The 19,189-nt window shown below is 37.1% G+C and overlaps 1 protein-coding gene and 1 long non-coding RNA gene across 2 annotated transcripts; one reads left to right on the forward strand and one right to left on the reverse strand.

Annotated features, from left to right (window-relative positions):
• Nucleotides 1–900: 900 nt before the first annotated feature.
• LOC146761012 (uncharacterized) lies at nt 901–4,706 on the reverse strand. Its single transcript, XR_014945237.1, has 4 exons — nt 4,621–4,706; nt 4,047–4,122; nt 3,239–3,385; nt 901–1,781 (listed from the first exon to the last, which is right to left on the reverse strand). It is a non-coding gene; the product is annotated as an uncharacterized LOC146761012 (long non-coding RNA).
• TMA16 (translation machinery associated 16 homolog) lies at nt 4,701–18,703 on the forward strand. The gene is made up of 7 exons (XM_015860935.3): nt 4,701–4,736; nt 5,322–5,434; nt 10,109–10,146; nt 10,884–10,968; nt 11,419–11,567; nt 16,722–16,764; nt 18,471–18,703. The coding sequence occupies exons 1-7, from the start codon at nt 4,734–4,736 to the stop codon at nt 18,610–18,612; spliced, it is 573 nt and encodes a 190-aa protein (XP_015716421.1). The 5' UTR covers nt 4,701–4,733; the 3' UTR covers nt 18,613–18,703.
• Nucleotides 18,704–19,189: the final 486 nt, after the last annotated feature.

A 19,189-nucleotide genomic window follows, 5' to 3' on the forward strand; every position in this document is an offset into this window, starting at 1 on the left:
GCATCCATCTCTTGCAGTCAGGTTGCTTGCTGGGAGAGATGGCACCAGTCTGCTTCCTTAAAACTCCTCATGTCTGTCATTTAGGAAATATTCTCCTTTGTGTATATAAACTTCCTCCTATAAAAAATCTGGCAATCACTATGACCCTGTGAGCAAACCACAGAGAAGGTCTGGTTTTGATGGGACGCTGTGCCTCTGAAAAAACCCATACAGAAAAGCCACCAAATCCACAAGTCATTTGCTATATGTGTGCTCAACAAGCAGTAAAAACCTCCACACTCAATCATTCTGTATTGATTTGTTACGGGACAAACACAGTTACCATAATTATTAATGCCCTGTTTACCACTGAGGCAGCCCACAGTTCCTTCTAAGTAAGTTTTGTCTGCAAATTTAGAATGCGTTCAATACCCACATCTGGATAATTTATAAAAATGCTGGAGAGAACTTGGCCTCTATATTGTATCTAAAAGTGCAGCGAGATGTCAACATGTGAACATCCTTCAGGAATACATTTTTAATACGTAGGAAAATTACATGTTAGCTTGAATGATCAAAAGGGAGAGTTTCTCTCCATGGACAGGATCTGCTCTGTGCAGCATGCCATGAAAATTTCCATCTAAGCATTCCTATGCTGCACAAAGCAAAGTGCCCAGCATCTTAAGGGATGTAAAAATGTATTCATGATCTGTGTTCCTCTCCTTATTCTTCCTCTTTTCAGCAGTTACCTTATGAAGCCATTTGTTGCAGTTAGCCAGCAGAAAGTAGTCAAAACCCAACAAATTGTTGAGATGAACTGGAAAGCTCAAAAGGGAAGGAGATTAACTTCTAAATGCATGCAGGCAGGCATAACACTGAAGCATAAGTAAGCAAAGGAATGTTCTTTTGAACTCACTCAAATTCTTTTCTGTTGTAATTTTTATTTGTTTATTTATTTATCAGTAGCATTCGAGACAAGAATGGCAGGTTAATTTAGCTCTTAGATACCATGTGGTGCCGTATAACAAAGTTGCATCCCCCTGTTCTGGCACAGTTTCTCTATAAACTAATTGAGACTGAAGTACTGCACAAGTCTTCTTGATATCTTTCCAATTTCCTCCGGGAAATGAAGGAAAAGTAAATTTAAAAGAAAATCGGAAGGAGATGAACTATTACCTCTTCTTTCTGCAGCACCAAACTTACTGTCTGACCAATTTATCTGTTTCACTTCTCTGCTTATAAAAATGAAACTGAGTACAGAAGGTTCTAAGGAGTAATATCTGCTTGTATAACAAAGGAAGGAAGATGCAGACCAAGTGACTGGCTTTACCTATCAGGGGAAAGATAAGTGAGAAATTCAAATTAACTGATGTGCATCTATACTTGCCCACATTGTCCATTATAACACTGAGTAATTGGTGTAAACTGAGTAGATTGCATACTTCTTGCTTCTTGTACCAAAGTAGGCACAGAGCTCTGTGCTGTGAAGCTTCTAGTTCTGGCTGATAACATAAGAATGAAAAATAAAATTAAAAAAACACTATTTGTAGTAAATATGTTGCATGATAAATGTAATGTCTGGGAGAAACTCAGACAAACAAGTTCCTTCCGGGTAGATCACACAATAAATTCTTCACTTTTTCTGGAGCTCTGAGTCTTATTCTGAACACAGCATTAACTGGCTACTTGAATACTTACCCTAAGGGTCCCACATCTGATTCAATCTCAGGAAAGCCAAAACAAACCAGCAAACGACAAACAAAAAATACTGGTGCCCAACATCATTTGGTACTTTGTGGTTTCTGAAGGACGAGAGAAGAGTAAAGTTGTTACACAGCTCAGCCAGTGATCTCTGGACATTCCAAAACAGGTATGTGGTTTGTACACACAAGACAACACCATGTTGAATTTAAAGGCTGACAAACTTCAAGTGAGATTGTGCTACAGCTTGAACTCGGGCAATTTTGATGCATAATAGTTCAACTTAGATTTTTATGGAAGTCAGGGTTACATTTGTTTGCAATGCAAAAAAAATATGCTACCATTTTGTTTATTATTTGCAGCAATTGTTAGTAACATTTCACATAGCCCCAAAAGGCACCATTCATTTCTATGAATTCACTTTTACAGCTGAAAAAAATCCCATTTTTTTTCATATTTCTATATACATATATAAACCTACTGTGCTGTTTCAGTTAATGTCACTATGGTTTTAGTTGCTTCTTCTGCTTGGTTTAATTATCTTACAAGTAATAAAGACCTGAATCCTCTGGAGTTATAACTTGGCTTACCGTTTTCCCTAAAGAATGAAAAGCACCGCTAAATCATATTTAAAGTTTCTCAGCAGTGCCAGCTCATAAAAGCTCAGCATATGGCTGCTAAGCTTTAAGGAATAGCTACTCTGTTGCAGTGTTTTGCCTTTTTACCACTGAAAGTCAAACTGAGAACTTTCAGGTTCTTAGTGTTTTCATGCAGAAGATGAGTTAATTGGTGTGAAGATTTTTGTCTAAGCTCACAACTTCATGGGCCATTTAAATAGAAAATACACATTCTGCAACTTCAGCATAGCAGGAAGTGATTACTAGCAGTAAGGCTACTCAAAGATGCTGTAACAGATACTCTGGGGAAGGAGCCGTGTTTTTGCCAACCCCTACAAATTAGCTTCCAAGTATAAACAGCAGTGAGCAAGGGGATTCTGGGTCCTGACTTGAGCAATAAGCATCAGAGTCTTATTTTCTAGAATTTGACGTTATTTAGCATGAAGATCACTGAACCACACACAATCATTGGAAGGGACCTCAAGTCTAACCCCCCTGCTAAATCAGGTTCCCTACAATGAGTCACACAGGTAGGTGTACAGACGGGTCTTGATTGTCTCCATAGAAGGAGTCTCTACAACCTCTCTGGGCAACATGTTCCAGTGCTCCTTCATCCTTATCATAAAGAGGTTCTTCTGCATGTTAGTATGAAAAACTCCTATGTACAAGTTTTAGGCTATTATTCCTTGTCCTATTGCTACACACCACCAAGAAAAGTGTCATCTCATTCATCTGCCTCCCACCTTCCTTTACATACACACAAAAATGAGTCCAACAAAATGTTTTTGCTGAAAGAAGCGCACTTGTTGTTTTACATTATTAAGAACTGATAAAGCTAACCACCCACTTTCTTGAGGGGAGATCCACCATCAAAACAAGCATTTTTTCCATTCCAGCATAAGAATTTCTTTTTAAGGATTAAACACATTTGGATATGGTACCTATGGGTCTTGGCATGCTTTGGTGATTTTAGAAGCTTGATCTTGACAATTTGCAGAGGGCAAAATAATTCAGTCTCTGGAAATTACAGACTCCAAAGTCTTTAAACAGTCCAAACTCTTCATTACTTCCTTATACAATGCTAATTCCTTTAAACAGACATTAATGAAATTGGGGAAAAAAAAAATATTTGATGAGAAAAAAGATTCCACATTAAAAGCCTACAGAGATAATCAGACAAATTATTAAGAATGCATAATGTTTACAAGGAAATTATATGTCTACTGAGGAAAACAAGGCACTCAGCTAAAGCAGAACCTTACTTTTGTCATCTGTAGGCATATAGTGATGCGTCTGAGCACATTTACCTGGACTATTCCAACATAACTCTTACAGCTTGAAACTCAAAAGTAAGGTGACTATCTAATAAGAAAGAAACATTCTAGGACGAGTTCTCATGGTAATATGGTGTAGTGTAATGCTGGTTTTTTGTGTTTTGTTTTTTTGTTTTAATTATGTGATTTTAAACTGAAAATAGCAGAGTTGTATATGAGTAGATATGTATGTTTTAGCTATGCATGAGGCTGTGGCATTCACTTATTGCAGTGAAGAGAAAGCCTATTCTAAGTTAAACGAGCAAACAAACAAACAAAAAGCAGGAAAAAAAAAAAGGAAAAAAAATATCAGTATAAATAACTAAATCATAAATTATATGTAAGCGTGCTAGAGGAGATGCTGAGAGCCTCATAAGATCTTAGAAGTGATACTTGTTTCCATGAATCTCAGATAAAACAGAATTGCCAGAGTTACCTCAACTAAAATATTATACAATATGTTCACACATCAGCTTCAGTTGCAGCAGGTCCAGGACCTGAAGTGAAAGAGACTGAAAGAAACAGGAAAGAAAGAGATCACTCTGAATCAGCAACAGAACAAAATATACATAATTATCTCCTCCCATTCAAACTTCTCTGGTACACAAGACTATGAGATTTCCATCATTTCACATTTTTTCTCTCTCCCACAGAAAAACGAAATCTTTGGGTTAATTCAGTAACTATTTTCTTAATTGCCCAAGATTTCTTTTATTATGTTTCCATTCCTACTGTGTGTACAGTGAAAACATCCAGAAATATCCAGAAGAGATCTGGATCAGAAGATAACCAGAAAAGTTTAATGGGCAGCAAACTCAATTCACTATGGAAGACATAAAAAAGTTAGAATATCTTAAGCTCCTCTTTATTATCTTAATTTGCGTTGCAAGTGCACAACGTAACAATACATTTTAATGGTTATAAGGATTTATTCTTCAGGCTGGACAGAAGCTTAAGCAGAGTCAGAAGCGGTTCGTGCTTTAAGACACATGCAGGCTATACAGATATACCTGGCCACATACTGACCCGCCCCGGAACCGCGTGCTCGCTGCACTGCCGCCCGCCCGGATCTCTTTGGCAGTAGCACCGTGCGGACGGTGGCCGTAGAGAGAACGCGTTCGCAATGGTGCGTGATGGTGCGGGGTGTGTGGGTGCGAGCGGTCCTTCCTGCCGGGAGCAGCTCGATGCGGGAAGGCGGTACCGCCGGCTGCTAAGCACGGGACCGGGGGGAGGAGGGGGGAAAGGCCCGCAGCGGCTCGGCCCGGCTAATTCGCGATCGTGTAAGACTTTCCGGTAGCAGGCAGAGGGCTCGTGTCGTGCTCGTATCGCCTTTAGTGTAAATAGCTTCTTCTTTATATCCAGTCTTAATCCTCCCTCGCTTAGTTTGAAACTCTTTCCCCTTGTCCTGTGCCCTGCTTGTCCCGTTCTTTCACATAGCCCTCCCCTTTGGATACCGACAGGCCACTCTCAGGTTACCTCTCCAGCCTTCTCCAGGCTGCACAGCCCCAGCTCTCAGCCTGTCTTCAAGGAAGTGTTCCATCTCTGGGATCATTTCTGTGGCCCTCATCTGGATGTGCTCCAGCAGATCTGCCTCTTTCCTTACTGAGGACCCCACATCTGGACATAGATGATGTACATGCATGAGCTTTTAGGTCTTCACTTGGCACGTGTTCCTATCTTCTCTTTAAAGTTTTATTTCATTTATTTTCAGCCAAAATTGCAAAAAACCAAAGGAGGGAAGCAAGAGAAAAAAGCTGTCCATCCTTACAGTAGGAAAGCTGCACAACTCGCTAGGGAAGCACACAAAAAGGATAAGAAAGAGAAGTAAGTACTGGGTAAACTTACATACATGCTGAAGGACAGTGTGTGTTTTAGCTGGGAATGTTGGTGAAAAGAGACTGGTACAATAAAGCTTTTATTTTAAAGATCTGTATAACAGTGCTAGGCTGTGTGAAATGACATAATTACTGTAAGACAGAATAATACAAAGATGATAACAGATATTCAAAAGGTTATTTATAGGGAAAAACTCACCAATATGGACACCTTCTCTGGGAAATGCTGAGGCAATCTCCACCAGGGAGCAGTCTCCAAGAGATGCTGCCACAGTGGTGGTCAGCCCATAAATGAGGTCTAGAGGAGGTGGAGTCAGGCTCTACCCCTTCTGGGAGCACAGCTAAATTACTCTCACCTGTGCTCCCACAGTTGACCTGACACTTGCCTCAGCTGATTAATCGGAGGTTCAGGCTGTGATTACCAATTTCCCATACAACTATATACACAAAATCTTGAAGTATGTAGTTCAACTACTGCATTTTTGCATTTTAAGCAAGGTTTTTGCATTGCAAGTGAGTATTTTGCTTACTGTAGTCTCAATGGCATTGTGCTAGTGACATCAAATGAAGCTTAGTCACCTGGCTTGACTTTACTCCAAGTTTTACGTGGGCCTACCTTCTTGTGCTGAATTCATTGAAAACAACCTCACTGGTATCTGCCCCAGCCAGCAGGAGCTTTCTAAGTGAACCTAATATTTGACACCTTTTGGATGATGTTTTGCTGTTTCATGGCAAGTTCAGTTTTCTTTTAGCTTTCATTTCCCCTTCTGCAGAAGGAAGAGATAGCTATACAGGACTTGCATTCAATTTCCAGTCTGTCTCAGCTTGGTCTCTCTCATGCATAGACCAGCTCCTTGAACACTGATTCGCTACGATTGTGTACAAAGCTCTTCAAGTGAACTTCAGGCATTTTCTGTCAAGGTATAATTTGGAAGGACCACGAACACTAAACAAAAATACTTAAATGTCTGAAGATGTTGCACTGGGAGCTCCTGGTACAGTTAAAATGTTCCTCAGAGTCTGTGCAACTTTTATGGTTGGGGATGGATGTACAGCCTTACACAGCACAAATATGTACCTTTTTGTACCTGGGAAGGGGCCCTTTACAAGCACAACTATGTCACATTGCCTCAGCAGAGCTGCTACAAGAGTTTACAAGCAGCACATGTAGAAATTCCTGCAGTTTTTTAGCATGCAAGAAGTCTTCCCTGCTGCTTTATATTGTCTGTGCTGTCTGACTGCTGGTTTCAACTGAGTGCTATTAGTGATCATAAATGTTTTCTTAAGTGCTAAATTGACTACCTCGTCCCTTAGATAAACTCTTCTTGGCTCTTAACTGCCACTTAGAGAGCTTAATCATGAAAGGTAACCAAATCATATTTGATTTTCATTGCTTACATCTGCTTCTTCGCTGAAAGCAAAAATGTACACAAAACACTCAGTGTGTAAAGGATGTTGTGATTATTCATTGTGATGTGGCACACTTAATCAGATCTTCTTCTGATTTGTTTGTGTGGGTAGAATTATTCTGATGTAGACACCAGTACTAAGAAATTCTTGTTTAAGTGCTTTGTTTGTTTCTGTTTAGAACAGAAAGAAGCAGAAAATAATAATAATAAACAATCTACCTCCTACTGGAATTGGCATTCTCCCATTTGTTTTACCATTTAGTTACTTTTCATCATGAAAAAGTTCATTTTGTAAACGTAATTGCTTTTTAACAAGGAATTTCACATAAAGGAAATAAAATTATTTATAAAAGGATTTATTTCCTTTTTAAGAGACTTAACAGCAAAATTAGCCTTTCTGCTCTTTTGAAGTGCAGTAAAAGGAGCTGGTCATAGCAGTATTCTTCCAAGTGAAACAGACAGACCCCTTTTGATATGTGTAATGGGTTAACCTGAGGAAAAGGCACCATTTTATGGAAAACCGTTAAGTACTGGCTGCCCAGCCGGCTAATTAAGGGTGTTTCAACCAAGTCAGTGAAAAAGCAGCTGCTTCCTCCTTAATTCTGTTAAATATCAGGGAAGCCTAGTGTCTTCAGAGAATGTCTCAGTTTAAGATTAGAAAGAGTAGAGGGCTTTCTTCTCCCTTAAGCTCTCTTTGTTTTGAATGCTAAAAGCTTTTTATTTTTATTTTTTAATAAGCAGACATGCTGAACAGTTCAAGATTAGAGGATGTAGATTGCTGTCTTAGGCTCTGTGTCTTGATTGCTGCCTTTTCCAAGCTTTCTTACTGTTTCAGGTGCAAGTTCTTTAATCTGATGGTAATCAATATAACCCTTTGTTTCTCATACAGAAACTATTCTGCCAGAAGTAGTGTGTCAACATGGGCCATCCAAAGCTTATTGTTATAGCAGAGTGTTCTGTCTATAAATTCTGTGTCCAAACAAATGAATTACCCATTGTTACCTGCACATGCAATTTCAGTTTTACAGTGTGACACTGGGGAAGATGGAAGGAGAAATTCTCTAAGTTACAGAAGTCTTTGATCGCCTCTGTCATCCAAATAGTCTTCAATGCGAGCATGCGCAGTGAAGTATGAAGGAAATAATAAGCTTGTCCAGAAACTTTATCTGTCCTACAAAAGACCAGCCCTTATCGTAATAAGGTGTGACAGACCAATTGGTTTGAGAAAATTGACTGCAGTCTTCAGCCAACTTGTCCACTTGAATCACACTTTTTTCTTCCCTGTGTTGCTCTTCACACAATATCTACTAAACCTCAAGAAAACCTTTCATCATCCTTTTCCATAATCAGTGTCTAAACGTATCATTTACTTTTTTTCTTTCATTCAGAGTTAAGAGCTTGCTGCAAGATTGAAATCCTGCCCTTATCTTCTCTTCCCCTTGAGTAAAAGATGTTACTCATTGTGTGGAAGGAGATGAGAGGAACTGTCTTTGCCTTGCCTTATTTGATTCGCTTCCCTGTTTTTTTCTAGCAGGTGTTGAGGTAATGCTCTTAGGAAAAGTACAGTGAGGCAGTAACTGATCATATCCTCTCGTATTTCTCATACTGAGATAAGTTGTGTACTCCTTAATAAAGAAGGCTTTTCTGCCAGAAAATAAGCCTGATTATGTACATAATTGCCTAGACAAAAAAGTGATCCATTGAGCACTGCAGGTCCAAATGGTGGCTTTTAGTGTTGTAAACCATAAATAGATGGTGTTATTTATGATTTGAATGAGAGAGCTTTTCTTGATGGCATTGTAGTTTTCTCCATGGCAACTCATTGCAGATGTGCTTGGCTCGCTTTGCTGCCATGCCATATTCACAGCTGAGACTGCTGGTGTGCAGCTCTACTGCATGGAAATACAAATCCTTTCCATGCACACTGTGACCTGTCAAAACTCCATGCTGTGTGCTGTAAGCCCTCCATGGGATATCAACCATAATTATCTTGAAGAAATCTCCTACAGCAGAATTTTACAGCTCACTTCTAATCTTAATCCTTTTTCCTTTGTTTTTACAAAGTCTCATTCAGATCTGTCCTTTAACCCTGATGTCATTTCTGGTTAAACATTAAATTTCATTAGCCAGACAGCTTTTTGCAGGTATGATAACACTCATCCTGCTTATTTGTCTCCTGTATGTTTTTTACTTTAAAAAATCTTATCCTAGATGCTGTGGCATCTGTAACAGTTGAGAAGAAAAAGCAGCTTCCCATTAATGTGTTAGTGAAAATCTTAGCAACTTGGAGGCGCATTGGTTTGTATGTGGCTTTCAGGAACTTTTCAGAGAATAAAATACTAGTTGAAAAAGCGAATCTTTATTTTAGTAGTGTAGGTTAATGGCCAAGTGAGCTAAGTATTCTGGTTTCTAGGAAGCAGGACTTTCTCTTTTGATCTGAATATGTTTTTTTTAACAGATGAAATATTTTTGTCCACTAAGTTACTTCAGTGAAATGCTCATTAGATTCCACAGAGTACGAAGAATTTAATACAGAAGCACGTAGCTTTGAACTGTCTTGAACTTTGATAGTTGGCCTTTCAAAATATATCCTTATTTTATTCATGAGCGATTTTCTTATTAAATAACAGAAAAAGTCTTAATAATATATCAAGTCCTTGAATATATATGGTGAACATGCAAATATACTTTTTTCCAGCAGCAAATTTTATACTTATCCCAGCTGTCAATTCCATTCCTTTCTGGAAGTAAAGTGAAATTCGACAACATTCCTTGCTGCAAAATGAGTTTGAGAGCTCCAGGACTAAATGCAAAAGGCCTGTTAGAAAACTTGTTGTCTCTGAGAACTTCTTAGTAGGACAGGAACTGATCCCAAGCTGAATTGTGTAAACACATCCTACACAATACAGAAGGCTTCATTATCCTACCGCATACTGAGGTGGAGTGAAAAATACTTTCAGATTAATTTTCTTTATAGTTTGTATTTTAAGAAATGAACTCTTAGTTTCATTTTCTTAACACATTAACTTCTCACTTAAGTGTTTTACTGTTCACTAAGCACTAGCTTTAATTATTTAGAAGTTTATTAAATAGTAGTATGATGCTTTGTTGTTCTACATTTGGCAGATATTTCTGTTTGTAATTTTACCTTGACTTTCATCTAAGTAATATTTTTTTTTTTTTAAGAAGGAAAATGAAGATAACTATTTGCACTGTACTCTTTCCTGGCTAACATGTTTGTTTTCTTCCGTTAGGTTGAAGACTGAGAAAGCTTTACGTTTGAGTATTATTGGTGAGCAGAAACGTTTATTACCAAATACATTACACAACTTTCTATGATATAATTTTGTTACTCCCTTTATAGCTGTTCCAATTGGAGTGTCTTTCTCTATAATCTGACTCTATAATTGTAGGATAGACGTTGTAGATTTGCTGAAGTACCCAACACATTCTCTGAAGTAGTACATAGAGGAGCTGAAATTCAGTTTTTGACCAAAGATTGGGCTTTACAGAAAGATTACATAAAGATTAAGCTTGTTTATAACGGGTCAATGTAAACCAACCATCTGCTTTTGAATATATATATTTATTGCAATTGTCTCCATGGTTTTCATAAATGTTTGGTAAAGAAGGCTATAGATACTGATAAACAGACATTCTGTGCTCTGAAGTAAATAGAAGACTTCAAGACACAATATGTAATACTTCTTTTTAATTCAGTCTGTTTAAAAATTGTGGTAACTGGAACTCTTGTTCAGACTTTGTTCTACTGTGATTTCTTTTTCTTTGTTTTCCTTACTTGCAATCTTAAGTAATTAAGCCAATGATATTTTAGACTCGCATTTCCAGTGTTTTACATTAAAGCATCAAAACTCTTTTCCATAAGGAAGATAATGTTTCTATTATCAATGCCTTCATACCCAGCCAGATCTTTATGATGCCATTCAGGTTTATTTCAGAAACTGAAGAACTTTAATCTTTCCTGGTGCTACCATAATGATATAATTAACATTAACTTCATTCTTGTAGGAGAAAAACTGCAATGGTTCCAGAGTCACCTTGACCCCAATAAAACTGACTACACAAAGAAGGAAGCTTGTGAACTAATTGAAGAGTAAGTCTGGGTTTAAAAGAGAGCTGAAGAGCTTTATTTGCCTTTAAAAATAATGTTCTTAAATAAGGTCTCTATAGCGACTCAGGGGTTCCTTGGTATATAAGCCTGTTAATTATACCAAGTAGTTAATCTTGTTAAAATTGAAGATTCAGCAATTAAAACTTAGGGGTTTTGCAGAGCAGATGTGAAAGTTTCATTGAAACTGTTTGAACACAAAAGCAAATTAAATAAAAGAAAAACACAACACCTTTCTGAAAGCAGCAGATGATCCAGATGTTGTTCTAAATGGAACCCCTACCTAGTAGATTAAACTTATTTCTATTAGATTCGAACCATATCTGACTCATTTTGAAAATAAGATTGGCAAAATATCTTCTTAGATTGTCAGAGTAATTGGTCTGAAAAAATTTCATGGTTGCATTTAGCATAAATGAATTGTATTTCTTTCAGATATATGGAACGATTCAGTGCTGAGTTGGAGCAGATTGAATTACGAAACAGTATTAGAGGTAGACAGGGAAGACAGCATGGATCAAGGGAAGCCATCATCAGGCAGACCATGGAACGTGAAAGACAGCTCTATGAAGGCTATGGGATAGGTATGTAAAAGCATTAGAAATAATACTGTGGTCGTGCTTCTCTTCCAACTAACAAGGCCAAAATCAAAGTAACATTTTTAAGTATTGGAAGTTTTTCACTCCTCAAAGGAGTTAACTAACTGCTAGGTATTTATGGCGTACCTTACAGAGAATCATAGAATCACAAGGTTGGAAAGGACCTACAAGATCATCTAGTCCAACTGTCCTCCCATTACCACTGCTACCACTTGCAACAGTTCACCAGCTGGACTTAACTCCTCTTACTACAATCTGTTGCTGGGCACAGCCCTCTAGCCAAAGAAGGGTATACCTGTCCAGGCCACGGGCAGCCAGTTTCCCGTTAGAGGCAAGTGATGAACTTTGCATTAATGCTAAAGTATTATGCAAAGTCAGTCAGTCCAGCTAGTGAAAGTAAGTGGCTAATCAAAATTGCTTAGATACAAAGGACAGCAGGGTTTGGATTGTGTGTCATATTTCCCTTTCCACTTTATTTTATTTTACCAATAAAGTAAATGAACATTCTCAAAATATTAGAAGCATTATATAGGAATTCAGGAATATCTGTATGACTTAATGCCAAATGGAAAACCATACTGTTTACTTAGAAGACAGAAAAAGCCATAGGAAAATAGATGCTATGAATGTTATCAAATAACTCAGATATACCATTTTTCCTTTGTTGCCTTGTGGAAAGCTGACAAAACAAGTAAGACTAGATAGAAAGACATCAAATGCACAAGCACAACATAAAAATGAAGAAGAATCCAGAAATATTGTAAGCAAAATTGGAGGTTATTATAGTATTAGTAAGTAAAGCATTCAGAGACCACAGTGCAACTTCATATATTAAATATGCTCTCAAATTATTCATTATTTGTTAGAACAGCTGCTGCAGGTTTTGCTCTCTGTCTAGGGCAGTATTCATTCACAGAAAATAGTGCTGCTAAATACTGTAATTACAGATTGGGGATAAATGGGAATCAGCTGAAAGCGGCTTTTATGCTTCTACGTAATTATTGTCACTGAAAGCTGTAACGCGAGGAGCTTTTGTAACAGTATTTGTTGAGGTTTTACACCCATTCCTGAATTCAGTTCTTGTAGATGCACTTTTGCTATGAACAAGCAACACGATATGAATTGTTTATATTGAAGAAATGATCGTAGAAATTGATGTACATATCAGATACATGTAAATGGAGAAATAATTACTTCTTGCTGGCTGTTTACAAAAGTGATTGATAGATATCCAAAAGCACAGTAAGTCTTAGTGTTGGGGGAAAAAAAAGGGTATCTACACAAGGAACATTTGGTTCAGTCTCTGTTAGCAGTTCCTTATCACTCCTTTATTCCTTAGATGCATCTAAATCAGTTTTACTGCTGTTTTCCTCCTTATGTATCACCATTTGTGTCAAATCTGGTCATATGTATTTGTAGGAAAGCTACTGAAAGGGAATCCTAAAGCATTATGTGGCCTGTGCTTGGAACTCAGCGTTAGTACACTTTCTGTTGGAAAGCATCAGAATTATTTCATCTGAAGATTGTACATTTTTGATTATCTGTTTCTATTTAACTGGCGTGCTCTTACAATAGCATAGTAGTCCTGGGGAAGAACAGCCTTTAAGGCTTAATGTGCCACTTTTCTTAGTCTATTCTTGAAACTTCAGGATATAAGGAAATTGATTTTAATTTAAATGGAAGTTGTATCACTAGCATGTATCTACTAGTGTACCTGCAACACTGATAGCTGTTCTCTGTAACAATCATTATCATGGGCAGAAATTATACTACACATTTCAATCAAAGAGAAGCAGGGATATACTAATATATAAATCTAATGCAGTAATTTAACAAAACTTAATTATAAATAAGCCAGCTTCTTGAGAAGATTTGAGAAGATTAGATACACTTGATTTTTTATTGTATAGAGAATGAGGTTCAGTGCAGTGGAGTTTGCAGCAGACTCCATTACTTTCTAAACTCCTTCAATGAGAGAAACAAGCCTAGGTGCAGCTAGAATCAATCCCAAACTCAGTGTTTTATGTATAAGGGATCATATGTGCACAGTCAGTCTAATATAACCTTAGCAAAGCTAACAGTTTAAAACAAACTATTAATCACTATGGGTCTGTATCAGAAAGATGTCTTGACGCTGAGGTATAAGGGGTCTCCACAGTAGCTGTAACTTGAAGAAGTATTCCTTTTTAAGGGGAAAATCACCTGTAATCTACTATTACCTCAGTCCTCTTCCTTACAGTCTTCCGTCTGAGAGGCCAAGCCAAAGGAGGAAGTTGAGGGGAAGGCATGCCAACATGGTTCTGTAACTGAATGGTTCATCATTTAAAGAGCATCTACAGTTTCTGGTGTCTTTTTACCTTTTTAATCTCAGACTGCAAGATCATTTTTTGACTTCATGGTTTCTCTGTATGATAGTTCTAAAGAATATTATACATATACTGCTTATATTCTCTGTCAAGGGCAGTGACGTTTCAGTTCTGAGATTTAGGTAAGTCTCTTGTGCAGTTCTTCATTTTTGGAGAGAGAATAGTGCTGTGAAAAATGATTTTTTTATGAGAATGTACTTCTGGAAGGAAATGAAATATTTCAGGAGACTGTCACACACCATGATTCCACTTGGTAGAAAGTAGTGCTGTGAGACAACACTCTGACACTGGGATTGCATCCTCTACCTGCTTTTTCTCTGGTTATGTTTTAGAAAGTCTCCAGTTCAAGCATGTCCACAGAGGCAGAATTGTTCAGACCAACAGCTGAGAGCAGTTGACTCCCAGTGCTCATAGGAACTAGAAGTAATCTGTTCTGGTGTTTCTTCATCCAATCAGTTACAAAGGAGATGACTTACCAGTATTTCTCCAAAGTTCTGTTAGAAATTAAGCTCAGTGCCTTGTCACAAAATGGTGTTTAGGACTCCCATCCTCATGATAAAACTTGAGAGCTAGCACAGTTTGTTCTTCCTCAGAAAAAAATCAGTAAAACAAAGTAGCTGAGAGTGTCAGAAAAGTGGAAAAAAATACTTACATTTTTTACTGCCTTTTCATTGCTGCAAATAAGTTGCTGAATACTTCATGATAGAAATGCCAGACGGTATCTGTTCCCTGAAATACTTCCTTCATTTCTTTTCCACTAGCTTTTATGCTCTGTTTCTCTATCTGCCATTTTTTTTCTCCCATTTTTATCTCAGTTAACTCTGGTGATTTAACGTTTTTAAAGCAAATTAAGTTCAGAAATGAACCAAAGGAATTGGGTATATGTTTCTTTGCTTTGCTGTACTCAGCTGTGATTTCTATCACTATTCCTGTTTACCAAGAAGCATTCTGCAAAAGTCAAAGTCATTGGTATCAAGATTTGTTGCATACATTATTAGTCATCAGCTAACTTTGTAACCCAATGTAAAGGGAAAAGATATTATTCTGAATTGCAAAGACTGTCTGGCCACAAAGATAAGTGGTAGGTATCATCATTCTACATTCTGTAGCAAAACCATCCATAGTCCTGCACTGATAGCATCATCCGATTTATTTTTGTAAGACCCAAGAGCACTGATAGATGAACAAAGGCATAACTGTATGTTCAGGACTTGCTGAAGGACAATGTAAGATGTACCTAAAACATTATATTTTTAAGAGCTAAAATAGTAAAGTGGATTAAACATTTCAGAGGTAGCAAGCAGCCTTTCTTCTTGCAGGCTGTGAAACCTACAGTATAAAATACTGCCCATGAACAGTCTATTTTAACTATACGATTTATTTTACATTTTAAAAAAAAAGATTCAAGACTTCTAAATGTCTATAAGTTAGCGATGATGATATTAAGCATGGGTCGTATACAATATTTTGGGCTTGGCCGAGAAGAAAATGGCACTGAATCAAAGCAAAGCAGTGTAGGCCTTCTAGGTAAAATTCTGCATGAGTTACAAGTAACACATCTGGTAGGAACATTATAGATTCCCAGGGAGCAAAAAAAGAGAAATAAAAGTAAAAATCTGTGCCATAAGGAACTGTGCTTTTTGCCATCTTTCTTTTTTACTACCAAAGGTAATAAAGATTTGCAGTCAGCATATTTCTCTCAAAGTTGGTTTGGGAAAGATACTTCAACTTTATGAAAATGTTCTGCCTAAAGAACAATCAGTGTACATTTCTATTTTACTTAGAGGAACACTGGTTCATGAGAAGAGATGGGTGTCAACATTCTTTATAAATATTACATTGCATGTAGTGAAGCATTTGACAGTCATTTCAGCAACAAGAAGCTTCCCAATAGCAGGAGTGGTTTTTGGAGCACGTCTAACAGCAGCTGTTCTTTGCTTTCAGACTGTCTCATTGCAGGTGGAAGGAAGTAGTACTATATTCAAAAACCCAATAACATGTTCTGTTCAAGCACCTGAGAAGTTACTGTATTCTGAGTGTTTATATACGCATACAAATAGTTTTCTACATGGTAAATGTTGAGAAGCACATTGAAGCGCTTGTTAGGTTTGCTCCCTCAGACTGATGGTACTTTCCTAACTCCATTACTGATCTGTCTTGCTTACAGCAGTGACTTAAGTGCTTTGAAATTATTTTTCTATAGATGTTTCAAAATACATACAGAAACCTTAGTACTGCCTAATTAGCAGTGGTACTTGTGTATTTAGGATGCTTTTGGAATTAAGCTTTCTTACTGTTTTCATAGTTCTGCTGAGCAGAATTATCTTTTTATTATGTGAATGAATGTTAAAAACTACTCACAGCTTGATTTTGGTTGAGGATTCTGGCAACTCTTTTAGAACAAATAATAACTTAATTATCTTTCTGGTTTATTTGTTGGCCTTTTTTTAAATGCAAACTTTAAATGCTTACTTTTGCACTATTTCTCAGATATGTGACTTAAGAGAAGATCAAGCTCTTCGTATAATAATATCTTAGAATTGAATTCTCAGTGATTGCTGCATTTGAATTCTGGAGTAGTTCATTAGTATAATTTTACTGCCAATGAGAGGTCTTCCTATTTATGTATTTCTCTAGGAGCTTTCTAGTATGACTCCTTATTCTCATCCTGTGAAAGACTACGTCCAGCCCTTAGTTCACTTTTCTTTCTTTGAAATGAGACTCACTTGAATAATATAGCACATCTAATAGAATTCAATTTCACTTCCTTTAGAAATCCCAGACATTGTGAACAGCAAACACCTTAAATTTTTCAGGTAAGTTTTTTGTAATCCCAATACTAAACTGTTTGTGCAACACACTGTGTTTGAATTTGACATATTGTATGTCTTTTTTCTTAAGAAATAATATATGGAGACTGCTAAAGAGTCTGTCATTTGCAAAACTAGACAAGGTGTGATGTTTCTAATTTTGCAATTCTTAGCTGTTATAGGCTAAGTATTAGTGACAGCTAATCAGTAAGACATTGGAGGGGTTAGAAAGTTTCAACAGTTAGTGTTTTGTTTCTGTAACTTAAGTATCTCTTCTTGGCTATTCTCAGAGAATGTTTTTTGTCCACCTGAGCTGTTTGCTGATCTACACTAAAAGGATTAACACTCATTGTTAGTTTTTAAAGATCAAGACCTAGATTTACTGATAAATGAAAATACAGTGTAATACTGTTAATACTGTTTTCTTACCTGAAGTGTGATTTTGGATGGTAAATGTAGTTACATAACACACTAAGTTATTTATTAAATGTACTGTTAAGTAACCAAAGCAGCAAAAAATTCTTAGCCTTGGTTTCAATGAGATGCAGGTGCACCACAATCTGCAGCAGTGTTTGTTCACATATACTAGTTGAAAATCATAAGAGCATTGATGCCGTACCAGGCAATGCTTTGGAATCTGTAGAACTTGCTGCCAGTATCTCTGGGCCAGCAAGCCAACATACCTTGTTAATGGATTGAATGAACACTCCTGCTGGCAGCTCTAGCAAATGAGGTACTTTAATGGAAGATAAAAATAATAATAATAAAAAAAAGACTTACCAATGCTTATGTTGGAAGAAATTACACATGGTCATGTCTTGGAAATTGTGTGTAGCTGGAAGTCACAGTTAGAGAATATAAGAATAATGCCAGAGATCTTAAAGATAAGACCTCTGGCTGTTCTGTTTATTCATACATAGCTGACTTACCTTACTGGGATATCTAATGTAAATGTTGTTTTCTTACCTTGGTAGAACAAAACCAAGACTGTCTGTATTATAATTGGCAAATACTCTCTTTGCCCTTCAGAAAAAGCAAGTATTCTGTTAATTGAACACAGGATTTGTCTTGTGATATTTAAATGACCCCTTCATCTTCTTTGCAGTCTTCTGAAGTAATATACTTCCAGTGTGAATTAATGTGTACTAACATTTTGTGTCTCCATGAAGTCAGTCACAGAATTGTAGAATGGTTTGGGTTGGAAGGGACCTTAAACATCATCCAGTTCCAGCCCCACTGCCATGGGCAGGGATGAGTTAGATCAGATTGCCTAAAGTCATACAAAATATTAACAATCATAATTCATAATAAAGCACTTCAAGTACCTGTGATATTAGATTTGCAAATTAAGCATCCAGATGAAGTAAACTTCTTCAAGCTGCTCTTCTATTAGTTAAAAGACCATGGGTTTAATATGTTAAAGTAACTGAGGAGAGAAATAGGCTGTGATTTCTGATTCTTTGTCCAGAATGTCAAATCTGAAAGTACTTTTTTCTTCACAAAGAAGTCACAGCTGCTGTAGTGTACAAGATGAGGTAAACATGTTCATACTGCAGTTGGAGTGATAATATAATGTAGAAAAGCAGCCTCACTTGAGAGGCTCCTCACTTGAGAGCAGCCTCACTTCTGAAAAAGGTTAACTAATTCTGCTTCTCTTTCCTGCTATTTCTATTGCTGCTTTTTTTCATGACTGTTTTTGTTTTTCTTTTAAGGGAGTGGGATGGTGATCTGAAGAAGCTGCCAAACATCAAAATGAGAAAGCTGTCATATAGGGATGCTGTTTGCATTCAGTCTGAGACATCAGATACAGAAGCTGAAAAAGAACTGAATAAAACAGAAGACGTGGCATCATGAAGATTCAAGAGCTGGAACAACTGAAGGGAATTGTATGAAACTTATTTCAGTTGTCTCAGAATGAAGAATAAAGCTAGTGTTTCTAATTATATTTGCAAAGGCTTTGCTAATTGCATTTTTTATAAGCTTGCTGTGCACCTATGCTAGAGAGTGAACGTTCAGCTAGCGTATTATTGGGTTACAATTTTTGAATATAGATCAGATTCAATATTTTGTGTCCTTATGCCTCATTCTATACCTGCTCTTCAGGATGCAGTACTCTACGATAGCAAACAAATTGTTTATGTCTTGGCATCCTAACCATTTCAATGCATCTTCTCTGCTCATTGAGCAATCAGGATGCAGAAACCTGTTGGAAGTACTTTGCAGTGAGAGATCCTTGCCTTTTCCTGGTAGTTGCAAGAATATATTCATCATTTAGTACATCATTAAACAGGTACCCTGTTGAGCAGTGGGCTCAGCTGGAGACAGCTTTTATGCATCTTTTGTGGAAGTGGCTGTGGTGCCTTTAGGTGGTGCAATATTTTAATGTAGCTGTGAGAAACCAGAGAAGGGTAAAACAAAAACAGAAAACCTT

The sequence above is a fragment of the Coturnix japonica genome, chromosome 4, assembly GCF_054131305.1.
Source record: "Coturnix japonica strain WE chromosome 4, WE-NBRP24, whole genome shotgun sequence".
Classification (NCBI taxonomy): domain Eukaryota; kingdom Metazoa; phylum Chordata; class Aves; order Galliformes; family Phasianidae; genus Coturnix; species Coturnix japonica.

Excerpts from the sequence above, each read along its gene's own strand:
- TMA16 (XM_015860935.3), top strand. Across the intron at positions 11,568-16,721 it reads CTATGAAGGCTATGGGATAG|AAATCCCAGACATTGTGAAC; the intron begins GTATGTAAAAGC and ends CACTTCCTTTAG. Across the intron at positions 16,765-18,470 it reads AAACACCTTAAATTTTTCAG|GGAGTGGGATGGTGATCTGA; the intron begins GTAAGTTTTTTG and ends TTTTCTTTTAAG.